General features: G+C 37.6%; 1 protein-coding gene, 5 non-coding genes and 1 pseudogene across 6 annotated transcripts; 1 reads left to right on the forward strand and 6 right to left on the reverse strand.

Annotated features, from left to right (window-relative positions):
• Nucleotides 1-439: 439 nt before the first annotated feature.
• Nucleotides 440-5,319, forward strand: LOC126626625 (putative glucuronosyltransferase PGSIP8). Its single transcript, XM_050296004.1, has 5 exons — nt 440-867; nt 3,313-3,571; nt 3,856-4,057; nt 4,146-4,293; nt 4,446-5,319. The coding sequence occupies exons 1-5, from the start codon at nt 533-535 to the stop codon at nt 4,948-4,950; spliced, it is 1,449 nt and encodes a 482-aa protein (XP_050151961.1). The 5' UTR covers nt 440-532; the 3' UTR covers nt 4,951-5,319.
• Nucleotides 5,320-5,582: 263 nt separating this feature from the next.
• Nucleotides 5,583-8,736, reverse strand: LOC126626626 (uncharacterized; annotated as a pseudogene).
• Nucleotides 6,517-6,654, reverse strand: LOC126627592 (small nucleolar RNA snoR137). Its single transcript, XR_007625077.1, has one exon. It is a non-coding gene; the product is annotated as a small nucleolar RNA snoR137 (small nucleolar RNA).
• LOC126627570 (small nucleolar RNA Z159/U59) lies at nt 7,159-7,242 on the reverse strand. Its single transcript, XR_007625055.1, has one exon. It is a non-coding gene; the product is annotated as a small nucleolar RNA Z159/U59 (small nucleolar RNA).
• On the reverse strand, nt 7,546-7,629 carry LOC126627574 (small nucleolar RNA Z159/U59). Its single transcript, XR_007625058.1, has one exon. It is a non-coding gene; the product is annotated as a small nucleolar RNA Z159/U59 (small nucleolar RNA).
• On the reverse strand, nt 7,926-8,008 carry LOC126627571 (small nucleolar RNA Z159/U59). Its single transcript, XR_007625056.1, has one exon. It is a non-coding gene; the product is annotated as a small nucleolar RNA Z159/U59 (small nucleolar RNA).
• LOC126627572 (small nucleolar RNA Z159/U59) lies at nt 8,235-8,316 on the reverse strand. Its single transcript, XR_007625057.1, has one exon. It is a non-coding gene; the product is annotated as a small nucleolar RNA Z159/U59 (small nucleolar RNA).
• Nucleotides 8,737-12,486: the final 3,750 nt, after the last annotated feature.

The following is a 12,486-nucleotide window of genomic DNA, read 5'->3' on the forward strand; positions in this document are numbered from 1 at the left end:
CGTTAAATTAGTCTTAGTTTCAAAATTTTTGTGATAGATATATTAAATCAAACTCATCAACCGCAATCTATAGGCGGTGAGCAGAAGTATTTTATTTTCGCAGGCCGAATTCGAAAAACGCGGTCTCTCAGATTCAACACTCACGGCCACGTGGAAGCTTTTCGCTACTTTGAATTTCACAACAACGCAAACCAAAAGTGGGCCCCACGGTTAAAATAGAAAAACAGAGAGATGAAATTACCAGAAAAGGACGTAAACGGTGCCGTACTGGACCGACCTCAAAAATGCCCCCACACACACACGCCAAGACGATAAGGCGTCACACTTATTATTACAATACGACGATGAGAGATGAACGGTTCAGATCTCACATAGTTAAATGAACGGTCCGGATCTCACAAAGACCCTGCCCATAAGAAAAACACCTTCCCTCGTTGTTTCCTATTTAGATAAAATTCAAAACTCACTCTCTCTCTCCTCCTTCTCTGCGACTCCTCCCCCGTTAAATAAACTCCTTCCGCTTCCAGTGGCGATGGAGGCCTACAGAGAGAAAGCGAGAGAGAGAGAGAGAGTTGGAGAGAGCTCAATGGCCAAGGGCAGCATTGGAATTTCCGTAACCCTCTCGCTGCTGCTGCTGCTGCCGCTTCTTGTTCTCGAAACCGCGGCGGTTGAGAAGAATTACGAGCTGAAGAAGCAGCAGCGCTACCGGAATGCTTACGCGACGATGATGTACATGGGGACGCCGAGGGACTACGAGTTCTACGTGGCGATACGTGTCATGCTCAGATCGCTCTCCAACCTCCACGTGGAGGCCGATCTGGTCGTCATTGCTTCGCCGGACGTGCCTCTCCGCTGGGTCCAAACTCTGTAAGTCTCCGACCCTCACACTCTCCGCTTTCGTTTTTCGTCCTTGCTTTTTGCTCCGTAACGTGCGCGCACGGTAGCTCCGGTGTACGTTAGAATAAAGGTAGCCGTTTCGGCGCACGTTAAGTTCTTTGGGTGTTTGAAGGGTTAGTCAAATGGGAGTTGAACCAATGTAGGTTTAGGTTTGATGCGTCGTTGGTGGTGATTGGTTTGGGTATTTACAACTTAAAATGGTCAACGATTTCTGGATGGGTCCGGTCGAATTTTTCTATTTTTCCATGTGAGTCCAATATAATATCTCGTTATCTCGCGAAGATAAATATCATTAAATTGAAAATTACAAAATATCATCTTGACCTCCGAGTTCGGGTTCAGAATGATATTTTATTTAAGTTACTGCTAGACTAAACGTTGGGTTTATTTAATTGTTTATAACGGTTGATTAACGTGTTCATTTGATTTAAAATTTTAGTTTAAAACTCTAGTATTATTCTTATAATAAATCCCATCTTGATTCTCTCCATTTTTGGATAAGAATGTGGGTGGTATCTGCCAAATTGATGCCTTGTAAGTCGCAGCGCACAAGTGGAAATGTTGTTTACCAAATGGTCTGGGTGGATTGGAGGATATATTTATTGGGGTGGGCTGTCCCATTAGTGTAAAGTAGCGTGTTTCGATTGGGTTAGTGTAAAGTCGGTCGAACAAGACATGGAAAAACGTTGTTTTGTTCTTGATGAACCTAGTCCGTTGTTTTGGGTGGTTATGTTTTCAACGCAAAAATGGTCTGGACTCAGTTGAAGGCACTTTTTGACTACTTCGGATATTTTCATCGTTCGACTTTTGTTTAAAAATATAACTGTTAAATCATCCAGAGTATCTAATATTCTGAAGTATTCAAGACCTTTTGTTTGAATCAAATGTCACTAATTCTAGCACTAAGTATGGAATATATAACTCATTATTTGTTATTTCGATATTTTTGTCAAATAATAAATTTTGTTAAATATAAATGTTATATTAATCGTTAACGAAGTTTGAATCCAAGTAATTATGCAAAGACTCAACTTTTTTCTCTCACTGTAGTAAAGGGCGTTATTTTGATATTAATTGACCTCTAAACCCCCCCCCCCCAAAAAAAAAGAGTATGGTCCCTCCAAAAGTTTAAAAATTCAGTGAAAGGAAATATAAATTTTTCATTGTGACCGGAACACAGAAGTTATATCATGTGTTTTTATATACATATATCACTATTTGTATAGTAACATGTGATATAATACTCCGTGTATCGATCACATTGAAATATCTCTCGAAAGGAAGAAATAAAAGACTTTTTTCTGCCCTGCACATGACTAGCTTGGAATGATAACCATGAAGTCATGGATTTGTCATTCTATATTTTGTGAGATAGCACTTTTCTTTGTTACATCAGAAGTTGGCACCTTAAGATGTGACCCATTCTCTCATCGGTGAACGTCTTCAAAACATTAGTATATAGTAGAACCGTAGCAGTTGGAAATCAATTTATTGAGTTGTTAATCGTACCAATTAAGATTTAACGGGTACATATTAATAATCTAATGAATTAATTTGCCACATAATCGTAGTGATGTCCCATGTTCTGGAAGTTGCTCTCCTCACATTAACTGAAAGCCTTCGGTTTTACAAGTGGAATAGAATAGTAATGAATGGAGGATTGCTTCATCGAAATGATGAAACCCTAGAAATTGTGAGAAAAACTTAGGTCGAGCAGTTCTCTCACATGGCAAGTTGAGTGACATGTTACATGTATTGTTTACATGTAGGAAGTTTTCAGTCATAATTAAGATTTTGTAGCACATTGTGTCTTACCTACCACGTGACAGGGAAGTTGTACCAAATTTTCTCATTTCCAAGAAAATCTACTCCCTTGGTTTGATAAGATAATATGAAGGGTGGCAGCACTACCACTTGCCTAGCAAGAAAGTAGAAAGATAAGGATGAAATGGGATTTAAAAGCTATGTTAACTAGCCACTTAGTACTACGATTTAGTGGTATTCCTTTTTACTGGTAAGTGAGGTTTTAGGTTCGATTCTCTCCAAAGATAAATTTTAACCACATTATTGCTAGTCCATTGTGAGGCTTAGCCTAAAAAAAAGCTATATTCACCCATTAGTATTGTACTGTTTATATTTATTTACGGGAATGTTTTCCTCGTCGCTTGGTGACCAAACAATAGATGGTCACTCACCCTTGAGTTTGAATCAAGAGTGGAGAATAAATTGATATACTTCTATTGTTTAAATCTCAACCCTTGATATCAAATCTAAAGGTCAGTGACCATAAATTCTTGGTCACCAAGTGACCAGAAGGAGGGGCTCTATTTAACTTGTAATGAAGAATTCGATACCATGTACCATGATTGCCACATTGATAAACTGAGACAAGTTTTTGGTATTTTTTTTACTCAGAGAACAAGAAGATGGGGCCAAAGTGGTGAGAGTGGAAAATGTGAACAATCCATACAGAAATCAGGCCAATTTTGACAAAAGATTCAAGTTAACACTCAACAAACTGTATGCATGGAGCTTAGTGGACTATGACAGAGTGGTCATGCTTGATGCTGACAACCTCTTTCTCCAAAAAACCGATGAGCTTTTCCAGTGTGGACAATTCTGTGCAGCTTTCATTAACCCTTGCATCTTCCATACCGGCCTCTTTGTGTTGCAGGTAAATCTTTCCTTCAAGCATTTGTTCTTTTATAAAAGATGAGTGCGTTATGATCTTTTTGAAGCGCCAGTGACATTTCCCAGTAATAAATTGTATTTTATAAAGTTTTGCATTGACTCTAACCTCGAGGTTTTAGGATATGTTATACTGTCAAATTAGAATACTGCTTTAGCTCCTTAGCATTTCTGTTGCATCAACCATCAGAATCAAGCACTTTAGTTGAATTGCTGTTGTAGTTAACTGAAAAAAACCACACCGGGCTTTCTTTGGTTATGATATTGCAGCCATCAATGAAAGTATTCAAGGACCTGCTTCATGAGGTTGAAATTGGAAGAGACAATCCAGACGGTGCTGACCAGGGTTTTATAAGTGGTTACTTTTCCGACTTACTTGATCAGCCCTTGTTCCATCCACCTTCTAACGGCTCCAAGCTTAACGGACACTACAGACTGCCTTTGGGCTACCAAATGGATGCTTCTTATTATTGTAAGCATAGCATTTAACATTTTTAACGTGAAGTCATCAGGAAAACAATGACTATTGTCTTAGCCATGCCCTACTTTTGGTTGCTCAGATCTTAAATTGCATTGGAGCGTACCCTGCGGCCCCAACAGCGTGATTACCTTCCCCGGTGCTGCATGGTTGAAGCCATGGTATTGGTGGTCATGGCCTGTTCTCCCGTTGGGCATTTCATGGCATGCACGACGTCATCAAACTCTCGGGTAAGACCATTCAACAAAGTAATGATAGAGCAACTACATTTGTCATTGCATTTACTGATCAGCATCATCTGGCAGTCGATGTGTTAACTAAAATGCGGCCATAATAATTAATCGTTAGCTTCTAATTGTCACTGATTTCCTCTATTATACAGGTACGGTGCTGAGATGCCAGTGATCCTAATCCAGGCGCTAATTTACCTCGGAATAATAGCAATGACGCGCCTAACACGACCAAATATATCAAAGCTGTGCTATAGGCGCTCGGACAAGAGCATTAACTTGATACACACCATCCTCAAAATGATAGCTGCGTGGTCGATTGTGGCTGCATACGTGGTACCATTCGTACTCATTCCTCACACAGTCCATCCGATATTAGGCTGGAGTTTGTATTTGCTTGGCTCTTTTGCACTTTCCTTCGTAGCAATCACTGCTCTGTTCCTGCCAATGGTACCTGTTCTAGCTCCGTGGCTTGGGATTTTTGGTGTCCTCTTTGTCATGGCATTTCCTTGGTACCAAAATGGTGTTGTACGAGCTCTCTCTGTATTTGCGTATGCATTTTGTGTGGCGCCATTCGCATGGGTTTCGCTGGTTAAGGTCATGGCATCCATTCAAGCCGCAGTTGAAAGGGAAGCTTATTTTCCGAAAATCGGGTGAGTCCCCCTCCACCGTTGAGCCCTGAGCTTCGAAAAGACGCACAAGCTCCCCCGGATGAATAGGACGGCACAGAGAGGCGATGTACTTGGACAAAATTCCAGCAGAGAAGAAGCTGTTCTTTTTCCTTTTTATTTTGGGGAAAAAGGGGAAAAGGGCCGGATGGAAACTCTGTTTTGCATGAGCTTCCGTTGATTTTGTACTATAAACACCTTTTTATTTGGTGAAAAATGGGAAAAGGTTTTATTTGGTGAAAAATGGGAAAAGGGCCGGACGGAAGCTCTGTTTTGCATGAGCTTCCATTGATTTTGTACTATAAACCTTGCTTTATAATAGTTTGAATTAAACTCGAGGCCAGTTCACATGGAAAAATCTCTGTAATTATTATAAGATCGCTTGATTAGATTTCGTCCTTCATTTGGCTCAAACATTTGAGTGTATCAATGACATTGAACAATTTTTGGGACCCTACGTTGTAGTTTTGGACCTGGATTAACTTCTAACGCTCCCAATTGAATAATTAACGAACCCAATTTAGCTTCTCACACTCCAAATTAAGCAATTAACGACCGGTTCAACTGGCGAAGGGAGTCGAAAAACTGAGGAAATACAATAATACAAGAGACATGAACACATGACAATGCCAAAACATTTTCAATTCATACTGAATCTTTCAAGAGGGGAATGCTGGATCGAGGTTGATTTACAAGAACACTATACCACGGGAAGTCGGTCTAAAAGGCAGTTAGTTTCCAACCTCGGTACTACAATTTTCGGTACAGAATCTATTCCCACAAAAATCATTAAAAGGTCAATTACATGTCATTTTGGATTCCTAAGGACAATAATGACACAGAATCTCCGCGGAGGAACATCTTACTCATGAATCTATCTTTGTTGACAGATTGGGCCTTCTTCTTGCCTTTTCCAGTCTTCGGTACCTGCATAGACAAATAAAAGTTCACAAAAATACCATTGGCGATGATAGGCTATGATAGGCGATGAAATCAAAGACCTTAGTTGTTGCCTAATGAGAAACAAGATATGAAACAAACAAAATAAAGCACCAATGACAAAAGTACCTCGGTCCACATCTCTCTAACGTTTTCAAGCACCATGTTGCAATGTCTATCAAATGCTCTCACACGGCCAAGGAGCTTCCTGTTATTACGACAGTTGATGAGGACCTGCTTGCACAATCAGAACTAATTTGAATTAGAATTTTTTTTTTCTTGAAATGTAAAGCTCTAATGATCACAGAACTGTAAAATTACGTGAAAGGATTACCTGAGTATTATTCTTTACGCTCATCAGAAGAACAGAAAGTGGTCCGTTGTTAAATTCCTCTTCCTCATTCTTGATACCCTACTGACAAACATCAATTTATGTACTCACAGTATTGATAAGAGTTTAGGCGGTCTTTTATTTTGTGGAACAGTAAACAGAAAAATTATTTGGCAGCCTACAACATATGTGAGAAAGACAATTGTAAAAGATTAGAGATGGCATCTCATTAAGAATTGCAGGTTTTCTGATATATTAAACAAACAAAAAACCTAACTGGAGTAAAAATGTACCAGGAGACAGGTAACACGGTGCAAGCAAAAAGTACGCACAGTGCTGTTTAATACTGGCTATTTTTTCTATGCTTCGGAAACTTGAACATCCCCAACCAAAGTATACAGGGAGTTCACCATAAGAAGCAACCTTCTGAAGAAGTACTATGGGCTACCCTAAATACATAATCATACATAATTTGGGGGCTTCAAATCTTCAAATCACAAATAGAACACACCACTAAGTTTGTTTTTACATCAGGCATTGCCAACTGCCACTAGACCAAAGTTATAGCTTCCACTTTGAAATTCAGTACACAAAAAATTTTACTTCAGATAAAAGTAACACATAAAGCTACAAAAAGTGGCATAAGAAACAGGAATCGAATTAGCTGAAGAGTAGAACAACTTACATCTACCTCCATTTGATCGGCTGGAAAGGCAGGGCACTAAACACAAAACAGAAAGAGAAGGATTATAAGCATTCAACGTATCAAGCTAATCACATACTCATAAGTAAAATAAAAACACATCTTTGTACGAAAGAACATAAAAATAAAACTTAAAAAATAATTTATAGTTTGAACCACAGAACCAGAAATGACATAAAATAGACATATAACTGAATAGGTATAGTTCGAAAACATAAAAAATAGCCTCTTCAGTTCAGGTCTCCATATTTTTTCCGCATGGAATATCTCGGAAGAACGAAAGTTAACTTTGAATCATCATGAGAGGCAGCATAACTCCACCAACATATAGAACACACACACACACACACACACATCTATCCCAAGATATGAAACTAGTTAAAAAGATTCACATCCCATGACCATTAATTCTTTTTTGGCAGTGTCAAGAAAAAAAAAAAAGGAAAAATTTGTTTATGGTGATGCAAGCAAATTATAGACAAATTTTAATCGAAGGGATTGTGTGAATACACAAAATCTCAGGGCATGTCAGTACTATACTAATAATTAACCCCCCAAAAAGAAAATAAAATATTGTCGAAGATACATAAGTGTATTAACACATAAACAAAGCCTCTTCAGTTTTAGGTCTCCAAATTTTTCCGCATGGAATATCTCGGAAGAACGAAAGTTAATTTTGAATCATCATGAGAGGCAACATAACTCCATCAACATATAGAACACACACACACACATACTTCTATCCCAATATATGAAACTAGTTAAAAAGATTCACATCCCATGACCATTAATTCTTTTTTGATACTGTCGAGCAAAAAAAGTAAAAATTTGTATATGGTGGCGCAAGCAAATTATGGGCAAAATTTTAACTCCAAGGGATTGTGTGAAAACACAAAACCTCAGGGCATGTCAGTACTAAACTACTAATTAACCCACCAAAAAGAAAACAAAATATTGTCGAAGATACGTAAGTGTAAACACATATAACAAACCCTCTTCAGTTCAGGTCTCCAAAATTTTCTGCATGGAATATCTCGGAAGAACGAAAGTTAAATTTGAATCATCATAAGAGTCAACATAACTCCTACACACAAACTAGTTAGGAACATTCACATCCCCTCCCTATTTCTTATTTGACAATGACTCAGCAAAAAAGCCAAAACTTACATGACGCAATTTACGGAAAGAATTGTAATCGAAGGAGACGTGTGAAAACACAAAATACATCGGGGGATGTCAGTCCTAATTAACCAACCAAAAAGAAGATAAAAGCATTGTCAAGGTAAACATACATAAAAATGCCTCTTCAGTTCAGGTCTCCAAATTTTTCCGCATGGAGCATCTCGGAAGATAAAAGGTCTAGTTTAATCATCATCAGAGGCAAAATAAATTCACTCAATGCACAACACAGAGAACACCATATAAAAGAAGATACGAAAGGCACTTTTGCTCAGTCAAACAAAAAACCCCAAAAGGAATTCATAAAGATATACGCACTTGCATTCAACCAGCACTAATTTCATCAAGAAAACTATAATTACACTAAGATATACATTATTTGGGGCATTAAAATACAGCGAAAAACATAAATTGCAGGGATTTGAGGATACAGTAATGCCAATTAGAACGAAAACGAGTGAAACTTGTAACGATTTGAGATCCTTAGTACCTACCGAGAGAGGTGAAGAGGTCCAACACTGAGAGTCGTTGGATCAGCGGAGTCTAGGGTTTATGGGAGGGTGGCTGGAGCGGGAGTGAGGTGAACAGAGAGTCGATATAGGGATATATATGGGCAATCCGTTGTTTAATATGGGGAGTAAATTTTAGTTACAGTAACTTAATTTTAACTCAATTGAAGCAATGATTTCTCAACTAAAAATTCATTATCATTGGTCTCTTAACTCATCAAAATATGCAGCTATAATCCCTCAATAAAAATTCGTTACCATTGGTCCCTCAACTTTCATTCAACTAGAGAAATTGTCCCTTACCTTTAACCCAATTGTAGCAATGATCATTCCAACATAACTCGTTTTGACAAAACTTTTGACGTAGTTGACGAAAATGACTATAATTACACACTTTCATGAGTTAAGGGACCCTAATTATATAAATGGTTATTTCAACATAACTTATTTTGACAAAATTTTGACGAAATTGATGAAAAATATTATAACTACACATTTTGATAAGTTAAGGAACCAATGATAAAAGATTTTTATTTGATGGACCATTGCTCCAATTTGATTAAATCTGAGGGACTATTACTACAATTTACTCTTAATATGGGCCTTGGAGTACATGAACAGTGTTGGCTCTGTTGTTGTTGGACTAAACCCCGTGTTTGGATGCATAATGGAACTGTTACACTCTAAAAATTTCATTTTGAACACGTCATAAGTGTATTTTTCTTGTTAAATATATTTGAAGTGCATAATGAGAATTTTGAAGTGCTAATAATAATTCCTAAAGAAAATTGATAAACACACATCATGTTTTTTTTAGTACATCGATATTTGTACACTAAGGGGAGGGAGAGTTCGGCTAAGCAACACAATGGGCAGCCTAATTTGATATCGAATTTTCCATCCACGATATTCGAACCTAAGACCTTTCACTTCCAAGTGAAGAGAAATACTATCAGACCGTAGTATTGAGTAGCCACATCATATTTTTTAACAAACAATATTATCTACACTAAGGGGTTGGGGGAGTGGATTAAGCCTCACAATGAGCTCACAATAATGTGGGTCGAATGCACTTTTGGCAAGAATTGAACATAAGGCCTCTTATATACCAATAAAGGAATACAATTAGACCGTAATACTAAGTGACAATACACATCATTTTTAACGTTTTATATACACTCGTTCAATTTTAGTCATTATTTTTTATTTGAATTAATCAATTTGATGGCCAAATATAAAGAATGGTGTATGAAAATTTTAAAAGAGTGGGTGGAATCATCTCTTCTTTAAAATAGGTTGAATGATTATTATGTTTTTTTGTTAAGTTTGTGATAAAATTGAAAACTTTAAAGAATTGTGATATCCTAAACCATTGAATTAATAGCATGAACTAAATCTCATCGGACCCTACATCACAATACACCTATATCATAAATTACTTATATCAATTTTTTAGATAATTTACCTATATTACAGATACATTGTTTTGGTTTTTATTTTTATTTTTATTAACACAGATTGACAAACCCCGATCTAAATCAGGACATGCTGGCCATCACGTGATAGTGACGTAGCCATGTGCACAGTGCAAAAGCAATAATGATAATAGAGAATGCGAATAAATGAAAACCAACTCATAAAAGTACTAGTTAAGACAAGTGCTGGAATATGTGTGAATACACAATTAGAGCGTAAGTAGCCTAAGTTCAGTCTAGAAAACAAGTACTAGTTAAATGACACCCAAAGATGCCCTACATTTGTGACAGTCTGTCAGAACCTCCACTAATCCTCGTGAGCCACCAACGAACAAGCTTATCTAAAACCTAAAGGAACGCGCAAAACAGAAAGTATGAGTGGGCAAAAACAAAGCTTTTCAAAACCATTTCGTTTATCAAATGCTCTAAGCCCTCGCCGTAAAACATGTATAACTTTCCCAGATATGGAATATATATTCAAATCATGTTACACATATCCATATTCATAAGTCTGCCATGCCAAAATATAACACAGAATAAGTAACTAAGGTGAAAATAAATTCATCGAAAAATAACATATTAGCCGAAACCCCTGCAGAAGTTTGTACGGCTGAATTCATAGCTCATTAGTCAATCTAGTCTGAGTCATTGCAAGTGACCTATATGGCACTACACTGCACACGAGTCAGAACCACTGTAATGGTCTGTAAGACAAAACTGGGTGTAATATAATTATTCTCATTACTACATTCTCATTATAGATGTGTGATAAATCACTAGTCACTTATGAGTCGGAACCACCTATAATGGTCTGTACGACAAGACTGTGCACCTAAATTGGATCCAATGTGAGCATATGGTGCGGGAGGTGACATTATATACAGGCATGTGTCATATCTCTGGCAAAATCACTAACACTGGGGTGTAAGTTTATGAGCTCAATGTTTCTCAATTAATCACAACCGTTATTCACATTCACAATTCATAAACTCACCTGGGGCTTACTTGAGCGTCCACAACACTACAATAATATATATATGCGCAAACATCATATGCATATTCTAAATGTAAAACATTTGGCATGGCAATTTAAATCATAACTCATTTAAATGCATTTTCTGGGAAAGATACCAAGCATATACATATATACTTAAAACCAAAAGCCCACTCACTGGTATGTCGAAGGGTCGTAACCCCTGAGCCGTCCTTGACTGCGCTCGTCCTCGGGATAGGTCTCACCTATATGCGAAATAACTGAATAAATGTTATTTAAAGCACATAAACAAAACTAGTTAATAACTTATCATACATTGCTCAAATGAGATGTTTGAATATACCAACGTAATCTACACAACCTCATGAACATCCCTATATTTAAAAAAAAAAATTCCGACCACCCACGCGCCGGCAAGGGCAAGGCTAGACGCACCTCCACTCGCGGGTAACCCTGACGGAATCCTAACTGTTGTTGGGAATATTCCGTTAAAAAGCAACAGAAACTATTAAATCTACTTGACGGTGTCAGAATATTCCGTCAACTTTGATGGAATATTCTATCTTCTTCTCCGGTTAGCCTAGCTGGTCGCCATCTGCCGGAAACTGGAAAAATAGAAAAACCTTCATATCTTGTCCAATTCTTAATCAAAATCAGTAAAACTTGCACCAATTCGAAGCTTAGGATGAGTAGAACACAACTATACCTGTTTTGGGACCTAAAATCCACGGAAATTTGTCGAAGAACCTTTGATAATCCGGCCAATCTTCAAATGCATCGATCTCGACTTCCCGATGTCCAAATCATGTCATTCTTCTTCTCCGAGCTTCGTGTAGAGGTCCCTAAGCTCCCTATAAGCTTGAAATCCTCTAAAAATCATGCATTTACGACTGCATGAACAATGCTCAAATCAGAGGTTATGGTTTCTCGGGTTTTTTTAAGCTTTAACGTCCAAAAATGGTATAGATGGGTTCGTGACGATGAGATGAAGATGATGATGGTGTCTACAAGCTCGATCCGTGAAGAAATGGGTTGGTTTGGAGATCGTCCGTACGATGGTACGGATAATGAAGAAAATCTAAAAGGGATGAGAGAGAGAGTACACAGGAGAGAAAGTGAGAGAGAGAGAGAGTCCAAGTTTGGGCTACCAATCACAATAAACCAAAGCTTACTTCCCATTGGGTCCCCAAAGTTAGGAGAAATTTTTATTAGATAATATCCTTAGCCCAATACATATACACCACCACCAAATGTTAAGGGAAATTTCATCTTTTCACATCTCTAAGAAAAATATTTCGGGACGGGCTATCACACAGATACATTGTTTTTAAACTACCCAAATTATCTAATATTTTTCCTGTAATCTATGTCTTTCAGCATTCTTTGATTCATTTC

Source organism: Malus sylvestris, chromosome 6 (assembly GCF_916048215.2).
Source record: "Malus sylvestris chromosome 6, drMalSylv7.2, whole genome shotgun sequence".
NCBI lineage: Eukaryota > Viridiplantae > Streptophyta > Magnoliopsida > Rosales > Rosaceae > Malus > Malus sylvestris.

What these genes read in the sequence shown, in the direction of transcription:
- LOC126626625 (XM_050296004.1), top strand. Translation starts at nt 533, where the DNA reads ATGGAGGCCTACAGAGAGAAAGCGAGAGAGAGAGAGAGAGTTGGAGAG. An exon ending in CTCCGCTGGGTCCAAACTCT is followed by an intron (nt 868 to 3,312) that starts GTAAGTCTCCGA and finishes TTTTTTACTCAG; the next exon opens with AGAACAAGAAGATGGGGCCA. An exon ending in CCGGCCTCTTTGTGTTGCAG is followed by an intron (nt 3,572 to 3,855) that starts GTAAATCTTTCC and finishes ATGATATTGCAG; the next exon opens with CCATCAATGAAAGTATTCAA.